General features: G+C 40.0%; 1 protein-coding gene across 12 annotated transcripts in view; it reads right to left on the bottom strand.

Annotated features, from left to right (window-relative positions):
* The window catches only part of plch2a (phospholipase C, eta 2a), a 199,706-nt gene that overhangs the window by 47,320 nt on the left and 132,682 nt on the right, over positions 1–19,704 (bottom strand). For all 12 annotated transcript variants that reach the window (XM_053424354.1, XM_053424358.1, XM_053424357.1 and 9 more), the window contains 3 exons: positions 14,719–14,865; positions 8,998–9,243; positions 8,604–8,731 (listed from right to left, as the gene is read on the bottom strand). In XM_053424354.1, the coding sequence (XP_053280329.1) occupies positions 8,604–8,731; positions 8,998–9,243; positions 14,719–14,865 (521 nt within the window). The remainder of the gene's footprint in view (positions 1–8,603; positions 8,732–8,997; positions 9,244–14,718; positions 14,866–19,704) is intronic.

The following is a 19,704-nucleotide window of genomic DNA, read 5'->3' on the forward strand; positions in this document are numbered from 1 at the left end:
ACAACTGCGTGAAAAGTTGCAGCCGCAGTTGCAGAACCATGCGCCGGCCTTTATTGTAAGTCGATTTGGATAATAGCATCAACTAAATGAAAAGAAATGTAATATAATGGACTATGGCCCACTGTATTGCACTTCTCAGCCCTGACTTGCCAGCTGTCCCTCAGAACGCTGAACATTTAACAGTACTTCCGCGCAACCCAGTTCTATCAGACCATAATTTAATAACCTTTGATTTTTCAAGAACTGAATATATGCCACTAATAAAAAACTCATTTTCTAGATGTCTACCTGATAGTGCTGTAGCTAAATTTAAGGAAATAACTCCAATTACATTTAAACCCGTCAATATAAACAACAAATTCTTTAAAAACCCGAGCTCCATTGAGATCGATCATCTTGTCCATAGCTCTGCAGACTCATTACGAGTCACATTAGACTCAATAACCTCTAAAAAAGAAAAATGTCAAACATAGTAAATTAGCTCCGTGGTATAATTCCCAGACAAATGAGTTAACATTATCAAGAAAACTAGAAAAGAAGTGGCGCTCCAGCAACCGTGTTGAAAATCTCAGACTTATTATAAAACTAATAGAAGAAAACAAAAACAACCCTACAACCCGAGGCTGACAGAGAGTCACACCTCCACCGAACCCAGTGTTCCTCGATCCCTAAATAGCAATATCTTTATGACCTTTTTCAATGATAAAATTCTAACTATTAGAAATAAAATCAACCATCTCCTGCCCTCAATTGGCACTAATACCCTCCCAACAACAGAGATCTCAGAAACGGCTGAGAATCCTACCCATTATTTAGACAGTTTCTCTCTGATCACCCGTGATCAGTTAACCAACATTATCTCAGGTTCTAAACCAACAACCTGTATCTTAGATCCCATTCCTACAAAATTACTTAAAGAAATTCTGCCCCTAATTGAGAGTTTGTTACTTAATACAATCAATCTGTCATTATCATCAGGTTAAATTTCTAGGACAGCCTTTTTAAATTTAAAATTCTCCTCCTCACCTTTAAGGCCCTGAATAATATGGCGCCATTTTACATTAAAGAGCTGTTAGTACCCATCAACCCACTAGAGCACTCCGCTCCCAGAATTCAGGCCTACTTGTCGTCCCTAAAGTCTCTAAAAGTTGAGTAGGAGCCAGAGCTTTTAGCCATCAAGCCCCTCTCCTGTGGAACAATCTCTCACTTTCAGTTTGGGAGGCAGACACCATCTGTTCGTTTAAGAGTAGGCTTAAAACCTTCCTTTTTGACAAAGCTTATAGTTAGAAATAATTAGTGGGGCAAAACGTTACTAAACCTATGTTCTAAAATAGGAAGCGTTTAGTTTAAAAAGGCATAGCAGTATTGATGTCTGATCTACTGAGTGGGCCACATGATTTTCATCGTACTACCATACAAACCAGTAGCCAGTCAGATTTACCTTGAGCCTCAGTGTACACCCAAGTTCAGCCTGGCAAGGCAAAAAACCCTGATGACGCTAAGACGCAAAGGGAATTTATGACGCATGACACACCAAGCTTCTCTTTCCAGCTTCTCCTTCCTCTTCTCCATCCCTATCACATCAAAGTAAGTCATATCTCATCAGTACATGTTACTGACTTGACCCCTTCCCAGAGTCCCTTTGCTTTCTGCCCGCAGATCCGGGCCCGCTGTGGCCGCACCATGGATTACGATTTGTGGATCGCGCATCAGAGGTCGCAATGGTGGATCCAGTATGGCGGATTCTATATCGTGCGGGCTGATCGTAGTGGTAATGGCGGATCCTGTGTCGGGTTGTCATCATATAATGGTGTTGGACCATGTCCGACGCCGCGGCTGATGATGGATCCTAATAAGCGGCAGTGGACAATGACTGTGGACTATAGTGGATCTGATCAGGATGGTGGATCATGATCTTGCTGGATGCTGACCATAGACTATGATTGCAGCAGGACTGCTTGACATATAGTATTGAAGTTATTCTTCAAAATGTTTACCCTCATCAATGCTGCTAAAAACTTTAATCTTGATGTTTTCCTGCACGTGGCAGCTATTGCACTTCTGTCCGTCCTGGGAGAGGGATCCCTCACATGTGGCTCTCTCTGAGGTTTCTACGTATTTTTACCCTGTTAAAAAAGTTTTTAGTAGTTTTTCCTTACTCTTGCTGAGGGTTAAGGACAGAGGATGTCACACCAATGTTAAAGCCCTTCGAGACGAATTGTGATTTGTGAATATGGGCTATACAAATAAAGTTTGATTGATTGATTGATTTTAATTGTTGGACTTCTCACAAATCTTCTCAAACTTAATGATGGCAATACATGAATGATCCTGTCTACGCATCAAATTCTATCAGTTAGATATTCTGCAGTCTGGTCATCATAAAATAAACCATTCACGATATAGTTTTCATGAATTTTAGATTTTAAAATGATATTTTGATACAGTCCTACTGTGCAATGAGGGATTATATAGTGGCAAAACAAGCTAGGCTTTAATCGGTAAGAAAATATTAAATCTTAGGTCTTCATTTAAGTTACCAGTCAACTTGAGACAATGACACAAATTCTGTTGCATCTGCAAACTTTTGGTCAGTCATTCTTATTGAATAACAGTCATATTTGTTTGGTATCTCTTCAGTGTCTATAAGCTGTATTCCTGCACAGCCAAAATCTATTAATGGGAAATAAAGACAACAAAGACACTAGACCAGCAAATCCTCAACAGAAGATTCTCATGAATAAGACACTGGCTCAGATTAGTAACAGGCTTCAACACCGATTTAAATATTGATGTTAGCTACCACTGATGATGGTAAAGTTGTGGGAAATGTCATTAAGTGTCTTTATTATATCATTAAATTTGTCGTAAGGCCCCTGGTATTTTAAGGATTTGACACCATTAAAAGTACGCCAGCATTCTTAGTGTACTGTGTAAGTTTGGCTTTAGAGAAGTTATGATGGCTGTAGACTCAGACTGGTTTAGATTTGCATACAATTTTGTATTCACCTGGGGATAAATGTGTGAGACAACATGCTAACTCAAGGTCTACTTGCCAACTTTGAGATTGCTAATGATCTTCAATGGTTATGATCACAAGCTATGTAATTATGTGCCTTATATTTGGGTAGAGGAAGAAATCAAGGACAAATCAAATCAAGATTAAAACTGATTAAGTAGATGCAAATCTAGTTAGTCAGTTTTTTCAAATTCTGTTAAACCAAACCTGATTTGCATTAGTTACTGAATAACTCTGCTGTTTATTACATAACTATTTGGCTGAACTCCACTTTGCTTAATCGTTGAACAGTTCTGAAACAACTATAACTTAGTCTTTCTTTCTAGCTAACCCCAGAGCACCGATTGTGTCCACTTGGCTTCCCATCAAAAGTAAATGCCTGGAGAAGTTGCTCTCTGACTGCCCAGACACTCAGTGAATAGCAGAGGAAAATAAGCTCTTAAGGAGCTTGTTTAAATGTCGAAAATGTAGACATGGGTTTTATGTAGATGGAAAAGCAAAGTATTTTCAGGTTTACTCAACCCATCAGTCACTCAGTTTTTCACTCATTTTTTACATTTGCTCCCCTCTAGGCGAGCTAAAATCAGTCAAATGTACACATTTCCCATTAATTCAGGATGTTTCCTAGCAATGGAAATGATCAGAATGTCTTCAGGACAAAGGGCAGTGAAAATATGATTGTTTTTTAAAAAGTGGTCTTGTTTCTCACTTTACCCCGGCTACGGAGAGACCAGAGAAATCAAGGGGGTAAATTGATTCACTTACTTTTTCCACTTTAAAACTACCATAACAACACATGTTGTAATAGGTAAATTAAGCACATTTATGATTATTTTGATTAATGTGATCTCTTGCACACCCTAGCTTACCTGCACATTGTTTCTCTGTCCAATTGGCAGGGACAGGGATATTGTTTTTCTCTGCGTATTCAAATGCTAGTTCACTGGAGCAAGGCCATGGAGCTGGTCAGCTAGTTGTTTCAAGTGTTTGGCAAGCTCCTCCTCCATCTCATCTGTGAATATTCTCTTTACCTCAGCTACTGCACCCCAGGCTACTGATTTTACTTCCCCTTTCCCATTTTTCTTTATGAATCTTTTGAGGGTTATCTTGTCAATATTTCTATCCCTTCCAGCTTTTCTTAAGGACTTCTTTCCTTGCATGACCTCAGCGGCTACACTCTCCATCTCCGGGAGTGGTGCTTGGCCCCATGTTGTCTTCCTGGTGTAGTTTCTTGGCATGATGGCTTTTCTACAATGTTTATGGCATTAAAAATAAAACATATGTAATGTAAAATTACACTAAAATATGTTTAAGACAAAACTTAACTTGTGCTACATGTCTCACTTTACCCAAGAGCATTTTTCTCACTTTACCCCACAGCCATCATTTTAGAAAAAACAACATCTCTAAGCAATTCAGGCTAATCTTCAGCTAGCATCAATTACATGGTTTTATATGTTCGAAGTTCATCAACATGTATGATAAAAGTTTTTCTACCTGGATCAATTTTTTTGTACACAACAGTTGATTAAGTTCAAAGCAAGAAAATTTACTTTGTGAAAAAACATTCTAACCACAGCACCAGCACCAACTTCTCCTTCATGGCAAGGGTGGAATGGGAGGGGTTGAAAAAATAATGATCACATGACCACAAATGTGTTCTGTTGCCTAGATACAGGGGGTGTCTCACATTACCCCACTCTCCCCTACCCTTGAATGCACTGATTGTAAATCGCTTTGGATAAAAGCGTCAGCTAAATGAATTGTAATGTAATGGGCTATGGCCCACTGTATTGTACTTCTCAGTTTTGACACTAGGTGGCAACCAACTCACCCCTGACCTGCCAGCTGTACCCTCAGAACGCCGCCACGCCCCCCGCCCTAAGCGACCCGATTGAGGTGCACTGCATTCCGTTCCAGGGCAGGGGGACGTGGCGGCGTGAGTGGCCCAGACCTTCAAATTTTTTTCTGTATGTGGCCCTCGGGAAGAAAAGTTTGGACACCCCTGGGTTATAGGTAAATCACAAACCTCAAAATCCTGTGATGCTTAGTCCAGGTTAGAGAATGTTAGTATTTTTCTAACATTCCTGTCCTTTAAAAAATGTCCTTTACTACAGAGTGTGAACCGGAACAACTGAAAATTTGACCAGAAAGCAAAAGATGTAAGATGCAAAGCTTTTTTTTCCCTCGAGAAATTACATCCAAGCCAATGCAAAGAAACAAATACACGTCCACCATTTGAAGTGTAAAGAGAAGAACACTAAAGAACATGTTGGACTTGACTTCACATTAAACTACATTAGCAAAAAATAACCAAAGAATAGGAAAGCGATGAGGATGTTTGTGTTTGTGTGTGTGTGTGTGCGTGTGTGGCTCAATGTCCAGAGTTCAACCAGTATATTTATAAATTCAGTTTCAGTCTCCCCCACAAGCAGTCAACCCAGTATTATTGTGATGAACTGGAGATAGGCATAGGCACATCCTTGGGATATGGTTTTCAACAGGAATACTTTTTGTGATAATAAATGTGTGCTTTGTTATGGGTTGTTGAGTATCAATGTCTGATGCTTTTATTTAGTTTTTCACTGAACTGATCTGATAACCACTAAACTTCCATTGAGCCATCCATCTCTGCTGTCTTTCAGCTAGTTTATTTTATTTAATATGCAAAGAAAAGCTGCCACCTTACTGTACAACATACAGCAATACCTGCAGTACTTGAATTGCATTATTAATTTACAGGGACATTAGGGCGTGAATAGAATTCAATAAATCTTGAAAGGGTTATTATCTTTCCAGTTTCTGTTTTGTTTGTGTTTTATTCTATTATTTGTCTTTTTGTCAGTCAATTACCTTTCTTCCCATCTCATCTGTTCATGATTTATGTCACTTGATTGCTGTGAAACTCTAATTTCCCCCTGGGATTAAACTAATCCATCTTTCTCCCTATGCTATACTAAGATGATCCCATCATTTGTGTTTTGCTCATTTATAGGTTTTGCTCATTATTTTTTTTCTCATGTGGAAAACGATTTCAATCTTGTAGCTGCATTGCATTGAGTGTTGCTAGTTATGAAAACATTTTTAACTAGCCAGGTATAGCTACAGATCTTTAATCATCACTGATTTGATTAATCTTGAACTATGGAGGATGTCATAAAAAATATTTTTTATTCTGCTGAAAGAACAAATTTTTCGTACTTATTTCACAGTAATTGTACAAAATCTTTATATTCTTACTGTGTCCTTACAAAAAACAGTAACCAGTTTACATATATACAGCAACAATGCAATAAATGCAGAGTTTTGTTGACTGTTGTGGTGTGATTAATAGATTACTATTGTGTTTTTTCATACAGAAAACTGTTACTATTATTTGCATTTGACAAAATATTTGAAATTCAATATTAATATTGAGTAGTAATTCATCCTCATTAAAATACAGATACAGGCATGGACAGCAGTGCGATTCAATTATTAACACCACTAGTAAAGACTCATCAGACAGGGTAAGAGGTCAGGTCCACAGGTTTTTCCTCTTCACTAAGTAGGTTAAGCCAAGAAACTAGCAGAGAGATTGTTCCTCTCCCCCCCCCCCCCCAACACACAGACACACACACACACACACACACACACACACGATCAGTCCCTTGTGTTTTTATCCTGCATTACACCAGAGGCCATCTGTGACCCAGCAGCACCATATGGGTGACCGTCAACAGTCCACTGGACTTAGTGTTGACAAACAGGCTAGCTACTTTATGGATGGAGGACTAGAGCAACACAGTCAAGTTGGCAGAGTGATAATCCCTGTGGTGTGTAACAGAGTCAGTGGCTTTGCTGTGTGCTAGCAAGGCCGGTGCATGCTTCTGCAACTGCGTCGGCGGCTTTTCACGCCGCTGTGTCGCAGGACTCTTTGTCATTCATGCTTCCCCAAGCTTCCCCAAGCGTTGCGCCTCTTACAAAGCAATTCCCCGCCAGAACACTAGGCGGAGTAACATGTTTCGTCGAAGACGCCTTTTTTCTTCTTCGTCAACTGTTTATTTACATCGCCACGGCGGCTTCTCATAGCCTTTTCTGGCGGACAAATCCGCCAGTCAGTGACAGGTTATCCAAGTGGTCATATTTTCGGATCCCTTCTGCCAAACGCTCTTCTATTTGGTCCATATTCGTTCTTCTAAATCTTCCGTTGTTTCTGCCGGTATTATGGGGAATGAAACCGGAAACAGACTCCGGAAAGGATGTAGTTATCAGACCAATCACAGCCTTGCGGGCTGCCGGAGGCTCGCGTAGCTTTGCCGTCTAGTTAGAAAAATTGGGCGACGCACGCAAGCACGTAAGAAGGGATACATAAGCACGTAAGGGGCACGTAAGGGGCCAGGAAGGGCTCTTGCGCTTGCGGGCCCGTGAAAACGCAGAAGCATGCGCCGGCCTTAACACCTGAAGCAATCACAATCAGTCAGTGTCTTGACTGTTAATTCACAGGACCTACTGCAATCTCAACTGATAAGCCTGATAAGCCAATTTACTCACTTAATGAGCTGGACAACACTGTACTCGGGCAAATAGCGCCTTAAGTTTTATTTTTTAAAAGTAGTACTTTGATCATGAATCAGCAATGAGGGTTTAAGGTAGCCTTCGGCCATAGTGAGTAGTGAGGTGACTTAAGCTGTAGACTCTCGAGTTTCTCCCAAAATCTGAAAGACCAATCATGGTCATTAAAATTGAATATGTATGATCTACATGTTCTAAACAAGAGCCTAAAGGAAGTTCCACTTTTCCACAGATCGCTCATGCATCGCTTCCTCCCCAAAAACAGAGCTTTTCCAAAATCTCCTTTACTACAGTGTGAGAACCGGAACAAGTGAAAATGTGTCCAGAAAGCATAAGGTGTAAGAAGCAAAGCTTTTTTTTCATGCAGAAATTGCATCCAAAGCCAATGCAAAGAAACAAATACACGTCCACCTTTGAAGTGTAAATAGAAGAACACCAAAGAACATGTTGGACTTGACTTCACATTTAACTGCATTAGCAAAAAATAACCAAGGAATATAAAAGCGCTGAGGATGTGTGTGTGTGAGTCTCCCACCGCCTCAATGTCGAGAGTTCAATCCATATATTTATAAATTCAGTTACAGTCTCCCCCACAAGCCCAACATAATTCAGTTCAAGCCCCAAAAGAAACAGGGATCTCCAGGGAAACTCCACAGATAATAAACATCCACCTGTTGATTTCCTCCTGACTCCGACTTCAGAGATGAGGCGTCTGCTCCCGAACAAACAGACGATCCTCTCCGACCTTCAAACTCATTGCTCTGAAGCTACTTGTCACTTCTGATTAAGCTGGGCTGAGATTGGATTGGAGTGTGATTGGACACATATGCACACATGCAACAGGCTGCACCTGCTGCTGTGGCAGCTTGTGGGACTGGGCAGGGAGACCTGTCCCGTTTTTTGTTTTAGTGTATCATTAATCGAAACTGCGGAAGTTTTGAAAGCCATTTCGGTTAAAGAATTGTTGCAGCCCTACCTGAGTGATATTGTGTTTGTGCTTGATGTGCTTCTGGCCTTGTTGTTTTTGTACCTTAAACATCTGCTTGACCTTCTGTCGAGGGAGATTGACGTTGAGTTTGTGCAGGAGTTGCAGGACCTCGCCGATGCTTAAGCTGCCATCGCCATTCTTATCGGCCTCAGTGAAGGTCTGCTTCAGCCATGTGATGCCATGGTGGGTTAAGGAGAGTTGACAAAAAGATTCAGTACATTTGCTCTTTGATTTTTTCCCTCAAAGCACATGAGTGTCAATGTAAAGAATAATATTACTATTCTACATATCATGGGTTGGACTTTATCTCAATTTGCTAAACCCTCAAATGGTAATAACAGTTTTCTTTATTATTCAATGGATAAAGTTGGACTCTATAATCACCAGGCCATTAATTAGGCAACCTGCTCCCTGTGTAAATAAGTAAATGAAGGATATTGGTCACGAGTGCGCTGTCTTTTGGCCAGGCTGTCCTCATCACTGATGCCTGCCATGAGATATTTCAGGCCTGTGATCCAGGTTCTCGCCTCCTCTCCAGTGCCAGACACCAGGTCCAGAGATTCCACATGTTCTCCGTAGTACAGGCTGAAGCAGCAGTTGGGGTCGAAGGTGCCTTCTGCGTAGCGCTGGAAGATTTCGGACTGTTTACCCTCACAAACCTCACGAATGGAGTCGATGGAGACTATTGGAGCAAATAGAAAATCAACAAGTCAGTGATGAATTTGTTTAAGTACAAGTACGGTTAGGGTTGGGCACTAATGTAAAAGTCAGGAGGGGATGAATACAAGATTGAATGCATGCAGCTTTGAAGAAAGATTTTACTCATTTAAGAAAGGCATCGATCATTAAGTGGTGATCAGTGTGAATAATGTGGAGGAGTCTACAAACAAATCAACAGCTACAGTAGCGGGTCCAGAAAGAGTATGAAAATATACAATATCTTATAATATAATATATGAAGAGTGCCAATTCGTAGGTTCAATTATACAGTTGAAGGAATTCTCTGATGCCGACCATTGTATTTGCAAATAAAATCTAAATGTTGCCCCTCCCCCCCAAAAGAAAACAGGTGAAGAAGGTGGAATCAGCCAATCCTAATTTGGATGTTTATATACTTTGAGTATTTGAATGGTATACTACTTTTGACTTCACTCTATTTCAGAGGAAATATTGTACTTTTTAAAGCACTACATTTACCTGACAGTTCCAGTCACTAGTTACCTTTCAGTCAAATGATATTTGATTTAATTTAATCAATCTTCTAAAAATGTTTTTACAAGATTTCATAACTCATCAGAATAAGGCAACAAAAAATAAGCTAACAAGTAAAATACTACCCTGTAATAAAACTCATATCTAACTTCTAGTTTTGCTACTTAAGGTCACGTTCAAATCTGGTGTCTCCTGTGAATGCTTAAGATCAGATCTCACTTCTCTGCTCTTCATGAACCAAGCATTACTTTTACAGAGCTTAAGGAAAGTGACTACATGTGTCCCTGAACAGCTTTAAATGGCCCTGCTTAGACCTGGTATTAACATCCATCCCGAGAAATCTGATCACTAATGGTCAGTACTAGGCTTGTCTGTTCACAACTGGCCTGAAAATATGTCTCCTGTGACCACTGATCTGTTCTCACTTCCCTGCTCTATATGCTAACAATCATATACGTCATTTGTGTTCATGAAAACCAAATGATGTTGTCTTTACCAAGTCTGAGTGTGTCTGATGACACTGTGTGTATGTGTGTTTCTGTCTGTGTATCCTGTGCAAGAAAGAGATGGATTGAGTGTATTAATGCACACGGTTGTGGAGAAAGATTATTCTAATTTAAGAAAAGTATCTTTATTCATTATGGTCAGGGTTGTTATTGTGGTTGAAAACAAACAAGAGGTTGGACACTGGAATGTGTAAAAACGTGTTTACACTGTAGCGGGTCAAACACAGTTTGGCGCTTGCGATCATATATCTCAGAACAGATCTACCAGGTCTGTATAGGGTCTTACAAACATTCTGTTGCTTACTCTGCAAGTAAAAATATAATTTCAGGAATTTTAGCAATATCTTTAAATTGTGATACTTTTACTTGAATAAACCTTCTTGTCAAGTGTAAAAGAACAATAGAGCAAAACTGAGTTTATTAAACCCAACTCAATCCTTCAGCCTGTTTTGGTATTCGCCTGGTTATGAAAAAATGTTCTGGTTAGTGAACCAATTTATGTGGAGAGTTTCATGAGGAAATTCTTGTGTCTGATTTCAGGCTTCTTGTTACAGAGGATAAAACTGTTCTCAACTCAATGAGCAGCGCCCAGAGAACTCTTTTTATCAAGATACAGCATTTATGAGATGGTAATCACATTTTACTGGAAGAAAGTGCCTTGAGTCATTCATTAAATTTCCCCACTGACATCAACGCCATCGAGAGTAGTTCTTGCTAGTTGGACATTTTTGTCACTATCCACAAAAGATGTCCATTACACATGACCTGCTCTGTCTCCCTCTGTGCTTTAGTCATGCAATACTACATTATTTCACACACACACACACACACACACACACACACACACACACACTAAATGTACTGCATATGAACTACTGGATGTCAAGGATGGGTTTAACATGACAGTGGATGTGCTGTGCTGTGTGTGGTCCCACGTGGTTGCCAGTGATCTCCACATCCCTGCAGCTGGATATGCTACATGGGTACATGTGCTTTCCCGGATTGTAGCACTTCTATAAATCATGCAAGAGTGTACACCAGGTATCTGCTACAATATACAATCCACTACTACTAGTGTCTGGAATATTTGATAAACTGCTGGCAGTGGAGCCAGAGGCGGATGTGGTCAGTTTGTATTTCCTCAGAGAATGATACTGTTGGGACTTTTGCTGACCTTTCGACATTTTGTGTTCATTCATGATCCCATGCTCATTCACAATTGACGGCTAGTAGCCATGAGAGACATGGCTGTCCATAAACCCATTGACCTTTTGTATTAATATGTATTTCTGTCTGTGGACAGATTTTGTCATAGTTATGCAGGCACAACCATGTAAGATGCAGTCAGCTTTATAGGCACGTAAGCCAGTACCAAGACGTAACTTGTAACGAATACTAGTAATTACAGAGTATTCATGTAATAATTTTGTAATATTTACAGAGGACCCATGTAAGTCATGATGTAGGATCGGTAACATTGTCTCTATTTGAAGATGCTGATTTTAAATATTTTTTAATAGTATGTCTGACATGTTTCACGAAATGTATATAAGAAGCACAGGTTTAACATGTGACTAATGTCACACATTAATTTGTAATAAAAAAAAAAAAACAGGCTAAGCATCTACTTGAGGGAACTAGGGACCTGAGCCCATAAGGTATTCACTAACTGTTACTGTTTCAAACTACTCAGATAGTACAACAATTTATTCAGGAACTTTTTCCTTGTTTCCTGTGATTTTGTCTGAATGCTTAAAAATCAATAAATGATTTTACTGACCTTATGCATTTGTAAATGTTAGTTTTTGGTGGATTTTCTTGTCAGTGATGTAGGGACGTAAGGAAGTAACATAAGGAAGTAACATAAGTTTGTGATGGAAAATCACACGATTTGAACATACTCTTTGAATCTTCCATATATAGATGTACGTGGCGCTGTGACCGGTGTGCGCCTGTCCATAGCCATGGACTGTTCTTTTACTTATCAGTCATATTGTCATTGTGCAGTTGTTGCTTAGTTTTTGTTCAAGAAGGCTCAATGTGGTTCCTGGAAAACAAGGCCTGCTGTATTTATGTCTGTCAGTCTGTCTTGGTGGCTGCACTCTGATAAGCCCCTTGACGCTGGTAGCATAGAATACTAGAATGCAAAGGACTATCCTCCCAGTGAAGGCTACAGTGGCCAATCTGTTGTATCCTGGTCCAGTGACTATGACCTGTCAAAGTATCACATGAAAAATGGAGGGACACACACAGGTGGGGTGTGACCAATATCTGGGACCATACATTTGCCTTAAGAAAGGAAGTTATGTCTCCAGGAGCTAGGAGAAGGCAGTGTATTCAAATATGGCATATTCGGTATATCTGATGTTGGAGGATTAAGAGAAAAGATGGTTTCCGTTGTGAGGTTTGAAAGCAGCTTACTGTGTACTGTCTTCACATTAATGTGATGGCATTTCTCAAAAGTTATCAGAATCAGGATTTTCTTCATCGATCATTTTTGTCCCAGTTTTACTCATTCAACTGTGAAAGATTTGATTTGGCAGAAAGGATAAATGCCATGATTTAGTTTTCAATGTCTTTATAATAAAGCCTTATCTGTACTGAAGCTGGTGTTATTCATACTGTGTGGCAGCAAAGATAGAGGAAACCAATTTATTTCAGTCTATGTTCAAAGTATAGTATAGTGTCCAAAAAAATGTGATCAGGAATATGAGCTTATAAAAGAGATGGGGTAGGATAGGCTAAAGAGCCTAGGCATTTGGAGGGAGCTCTGAGTCACTGCCCCTTCGACTCAAAAGAAGCCAGTCAATGTGATTTAGATATGTGATCAGAATTATTCATCTGCCACTTCAATTGGGAGATATCTGAGCATGTCCTATTGGCAAGAGACCCCAGGGAATACTCAGAACTTGCTGGCGAAACTAAATATCTTATCTGGGAGGAGCTGGAAAATGTTGCTGGGGGAGTTGCAGCTGGACTACCTTGTTTAACCTGCTGCACCACGATTTGAAGCAGAATAAGTAGCAGAAGATGTACGGGTCAATGGACCGAAGTTCTGATCTGCCAGTGAAGTATGTATATCATTGTTTATTTAATGGCATGTGTGCAGAAGACACTGTTTGGGCAGATTAATCTGATGAATAATTAAGACGATTTAAGGAGCTTATTAAATCCAGAGCTACAGAGGAGGGAGAGGAACAGGAAACTGAGCCCCTAAGCCCCCATGAGAGAACCAACCATCCTAAGAGCTGCTGCTTATAAGTCCATTAGACTTATTTTATTCTAAAACACTGCAGGTATCAGTTTTGTTTGCGCAGATACTGTGCACTGAAAATAAATATCCAATTCTAAATAAAATAACATGTGCAAGTAGGTACTGGTGAATAATAGTGATGAATGCATGCCCTGAATAAAGTTATTAACAATATGGGATAATCCTGATGATCTTAACTTTAAATCCAGGCTATGCATATTTTCCTGTGTGACTCTTCTCTGGCTTCCTTCCACAGTTCAAAGACATGCGCCTTAGGCTTACTGGTTACTCTGAATAACCCGTAGTTATGAATGGGGGCAGGGATGGTTATTTGTCTCCATTTCTTGGCTCTGTGATGGTTGGATGTGCATTTACTAGTGAATCGCTTCCACTGTGGCCATTAGTAATTATTACAGGAAAACAGCCACTTCAATTTAATGTCTCAAGATCCTGTGAAGCTACAAACTCAAAGGAAATTCCCTCTAGTTGACTAGACAGAGAGCAAGCAGGCTCTAGTAGGGTTATTAAGGAAACATCCACAAGTGAATGAGCACAAGTTGGTGTAAAAACTATTTAAGCAATTCATCTGGTCACGTATTCCAGCAGCAATTTAGCTTTTAACAGTGTATATCTGAAACACTGAATATCTTAAAACAAGTTATCAACTGATTTGATATACATATTTTAATAAAAACTATATTTATCTTTTTTAACCAATTCATATAATTAGATTTTTTTATTATGGCTAAGTGTGCAGTAGAACAGATGGTGTACCAGGTATAATACTTGTATCTTATGTTGATGTACACCCTAGCCAAAATAACACATTTATAATGTTATATTTGAAAGATTTATTTGAAAGTAAAGAACAAGTAGCTAATATTACTAGTCTAGTTGGTCCAAAAATGAAATGCACTTAATTCTGTATCTGTTTACAAAAACAGATGTGGCTGTTGTTTTTCTGTATTATCAACTGTGACAAGGAGCCCCTCAGAAGGATGACATATGGATATTCAGAGTGAAATATGCTGGTGGGACGCCTGGTAACATTCAATCAGCCCTCGTCTGTCAAATAAAATGTGGCATGGATGCTTTCCATGAGTTGGAATTTTGAGCACATTGGACCTCAGGAGCCAAACAGATATGAAATGCTGTTCCCTATAGATGGAGAGAGGAGGACACTCACTCTTGGCCTTTTCATTCTTGCGCGACGGTCTCCAGCGGATGCAGGACTTGTGTTCGTCCAGATAGAAGAACCGCACCAGTCCCTTGGAGCCACCACGGAGCTTCACCATCTGGGTTCCCATCTGCATGGAGCTCATACATTTCTCCACTGGAGGCAAGAAGACAAGGCAGACAGAAAATAAGAATGGAAAGTTGGCAAAAGGATAATTGTGCACTGCAACTGAAAGAAAGTGAATGACAGACAGGCAGAAATCTGTATTCACCAATCACTACATTATGTCCATCTTTTCTTTCCAGAGATTGTTTGTGTGCATGCATTTACTCACACGTACATTTTTGTACTTCTATCTCAGTTAGGACACTCATTGGCATACTGGATTTGCCAGCCCCTTACCCTAACCATCACAACTAAATGCCTAACCCTTTGCATAACCAAAACCTAATTCTGACCCTTACCTTAAGACCAAACCAAGTCTTAACACTCAAACCAGTCTTTGAAAAACTATGACTGGCCAAAATGTTGGCACTTTCCCAAAATGTCCTCACTTAATAAGGTCTATGCTTAAAATGGTCCTTACAAATATATAATTTCAACTACACACACACACACACAACAGACAAACACATTGGATATGCTTGTCACTACGGACAGGGCTTCGAGTTGCTTCAAGAAAGAGACAGAGTAAGAGACGGCAACGAGAAACCTTTAACAAGATCTCTCCTTTACACTATAGTTGGAACAACCCCCCCCCCAAAAAAAAACAGGAAAGCCAGAACCTCCTTTTAAATGTGAGCATATTTAGGCCTAAACTTAAGAGTAGTTCCACACCATCTAGTTAATCCTGAATGGTGACAGTGAAAATACAGACAAGTCTATGACCTTACTAATATTTTGGCAGAGACTTGGTAATTTCCTCCACAGGAAGGAAGCTAATGGTGTGGTAATCCGGCCTGGTCTGGCTGGTATGGACAGCCACATGCCCCTAGGATACAGTCACACCCCATGTGGTCATTCTATCAATTTTGAATTCCTATCAAACACCCACAACATGCAGGAAATTAGGACCTCAACACACACACACACACACACATACACATTTCTTAATAAGGTTAGCACATCACTGACACACATTGACATTCACCATGCCTGCTGGGAGGATAATGCTGCGCCTGGGTCATTTCAAAAGATTCAAAGACAAGTCTCTTACGAGGTCAATCAGTAAAAAAAGGGTTGAAGCTGCATTTCTGATCAGCAAGTAAACGCATTGAATTACTAATAGGAGGGGTGGAGCAATGGCAAACATTTTCATATAGCCGCTTTGATCTAAAAACTTGATTTAATAAATATTAACCCTACCCTCACAAAGCTTTGTAGGATGGAAGCCAAATATGTTTTCAAAAATTGCTGAGCCCCTGACTGTTCGGGGGGGGGGGGGGGGGGGGGGGGGGGCTATCGAATATCCAAAAGGTACTAGATTTAGACAGTGGTGTATGGAACTCTAGGTAATTTGTGCACCAATATGATACAAAATGTTATCATTACAATTATAATAATTATAATTGTATTTCTTCATTAAATACAAATGTGTGATCCGTTAGTATTACAGATTTGGAACAAGAAATCAACACTTTTAACTTGGAGCACATTTTGACCTGAATGCAACATCCACTTCATCCAAAGCCTCCTGGTGAGCAATGCAAACCAGCAGTGAGCATTGATTTGATGGGGCTGTGGTCTCACTGCAAAGCGCCCACCCCCAGGGCATTGTTAATGCAGTTCAGTTTTGTTCGCCAAACCGCTGCTATTGGATTCCTGCATAAGACTCTATGAGCAAAGTGCAAAGCACCACACCACCTCTGCCAGGGCAGTGTTATCAACAATACACAGCATCAGCTCCTCTTTCCTTTTAAAAAGGCAAGCATTGTTGTCTGTGGGATCTGTAAAGCGTTAAAAGGCACAATAATTTGATTCGTTTCCAGAGGAAATCATTAAAATGTAAGATGCTTTACATTATGCATTACACACAAGTAAGGTTGATTATTCCAGTACATACTGGACTGAATCAAGCAGATCCCGGTGCCTGAGCTCTGTACTGCAGTAGTTGCCCTTCTTAAAAGGCAACATAAACATCTCTGCAGGTGCCTAGTTCACATTACACTTCACTGTGGAGGCAACACCCTCTCTACATGGATCTGGCGGCATATAAGGATAGCCATAGTTAGCTAGTTTCTGCTTCAAACTCAAGCCAACACGACAACCAAATACCTAAAGCTAAACGGTCGGAAGTGTGGCTATATTTTACTCAAAGCCCCTAGGATTTCTGTCTGAACCGTCCATGAAAATATAAACTGACCCCAACTAGAACCTGACAATCGTTTTGTGTCTAAACCCGACCTGATCCCGATTGTATTGTATTGAATTTTTGGTGCCCTAATTTTAACATCCAATTTGCTTTAATTTTGTGCTTTTTAAGAAAAAAGTATCATCAAGGCACAGGTACTATTTAAAAGTATCAATTTACCACTGGTATCTGAAAAACAAAAAACAGTACCCCACCCTATGAAGAAGACATACAGTAATAAAATTATTATAACTACTAGAAAAATTATGGAAAACACAAAAGTAATTAATTCTAGACGAGTTATAGATGCAAAGGTAAGTTGCACGATCCTGAGTATGTCTGTAGGCCTTGAAATTCCTTGCAATTCAATAAAGATCGAACAGTACAAGAAGCTGCTGTATGAGATATGCGGAACCTTAATCTTTTACCACCAATTGTCTCACCTGGAGGACGTATCACTGCATATTAAACTTTCACTAACTGCTAGTAATGTAGAGTATCATTAATATGAGCAGGCAATATGACATTTTTATGATACAGACGATGCAGGGCATATCATGTTATTAAAAGTTTTAAATATGGGGACTCCTTAGCCACTGGAAAATGTCACCAATGCTAACTAGATTTCCAAAATCATTACAGGGATCTAGAAAATATTGTATAATATCATTATTTCAAGACATATTATATGAAGTGACTTTATACTCATCGATTTTGTGTCCTTCACTCACAGCTGACAAAACTGGCTCAAAAAAGAAACCCACAAACTATAAGGGAGGGAAATGTGTGTTATCAAGATGACAATATATCTATGTAGGGATCAGCCGAAAGCTCTGTTTGATAAATTGTGATAATGAAAGGTCATTGTGCCGATTTGATCATAGTAGGCCTGCAGACTTTCAGTTGTACTGCATGCATGTTCACAATAATTAACTCTCCCTCACCAGAGAGAGAGGGACCAGTCTTATTTCAATTTAATGTTGGAGAATAAAGAAAGGTATGGTCAATTTATTCAATTGACCCTTAATGATTTTAAAGCTTGGACTCTGGGCCATAAATGCAACATGGGCTGCAAAGCAGCTATGTATTGATTTCAAGTGAGAGGTTATTTCTATCGCTGCTGGCTGATTGCAGCGCCTGATGCCACTGGTTGTTATAGAGCTTGCACTCCTTCAGTCAGAGAGGGGGCAGTAATCCATGAAATGAGCTGCTGTCAAAGTTTGGCTGGAATGAGAGCATGCAGGCTCTGTAGGCCTCTCAGGTCAGGATGGCACCCGGCTGAAAACCATGTCCTGTCAGTGATCTAAGTTGCTCATCCTCCTCCTCCTGTCAAAGATGAGCTGCACACACTAACAGCCATCACAGTCTTCTGGCCAATATTTCCATCTGCTACTATCGCTGCCTACAAAACTCAGCCCCACTGTTAACCCAACACGTGTTTCCTTTTAATATCAGTAAAGCAGAGTGATGGATTATCCGATTGTCTAAACTAAGTGGAGTGAGCGATGTTGTCACATTGCATGAGTAAATTTGATATCACTGTCAGTGAGTGGTTAAATCTCATTAAATAGAATCCAAAGTGAATTGTTTCAACATGGAACACACTCTTATAGTTGCCTTGAACACAATGAACTCACGGAGGAAAAGGCACAGAAGGAGGCCACGCTTTGCTCACACTCCCCTGGCAGTCTGCTAAGAAGAGAATGTGTTCGCCCATGTGATGTAGCTGGCTGTGCGTGGGAAACCCGTTGGGAAGTCAAGTAAATCTTTGAAATATCTTCCTACTGTACTTTACTGAAGTAAAAGTAGCATGTTTTGTGGGCCTTGTCCCAGGGTGAGTAAACGTCTTGGGAGACTGTAGGTCTTAAAACTTTGGAAACCAACAGCTCCAGGAGGTGGAAACAATATGAAGTTTCCCAGAACCTGAAATAACAGCTACCTATGCCCGCAGTTTGTTCTGAGTTTTGTCCCACATGTCCAATAACCGGGACAGTGTGTGTTCCATATACAGTGCCTTGCATAAGTATTCACCCCCCTTGGACTTTTTCCCATTATGTACTGTTACTAACTGGAATTCAAATAGACTTAAATAAACGTTTTCCCGTTTGATCAACAAAACATGCATAGTACTTTGGAGGTGCAAAATAAATTTTATTGTGACACAAACAATAATAAGAACAAAAAAGTTGACATCTGTTGGGTGCATAAGTATTCACCCCCCAGTGTCAATACTTGGTAGAACCCCCTTTCGCTGCAATTACAGCTGCAAGTCTTTTGGGGTATGTCTCTACCAGCTTTGCACATCTAGAGATGGAAAGGTTTGTCCATTCTTCTTGGCAAAAAAGATGAAGCTCAGTCAGATTGGATGGAGACCGTCTGTGAACTGCAATCTTCAAGTCTTGCCATAGATTCTCTATTGGATTGAGGTCTGGGCTTTGACTGGGCCATTTTAAGACATTAACGTTCTTTAATCCAAACCATTCCTTTGTAGCTCTGGCTGTATGTCTAGGGTCATTGTCCTGCTGGAAGATGAACCTCCGCCCCAGTCTCAAGTCTTTTGCAGACTGCATCAGATTTTCTTCAAGGATTTCCCTGTATTTGGCTCCATCCATCTTTCCCTCTATTCTGACCAGTTTCCCTGTACC

The sequence above is a fragment of the Pleuronectes platessa genome, chromosome 6, assembly GCF_947347685.1.
Source record: "Pleuronectes platessa chromosome 6, fPlePla1.1, whole genome shotgun sequence".
NCBI classification, from domain to species: domain Eukaryota; kingdom Metazoa; phylum Chordata; class Actinopteri; order Pleuronectiformes; family Pleuronectidae; genus Pleuronectes; species Pleuronectes platessa.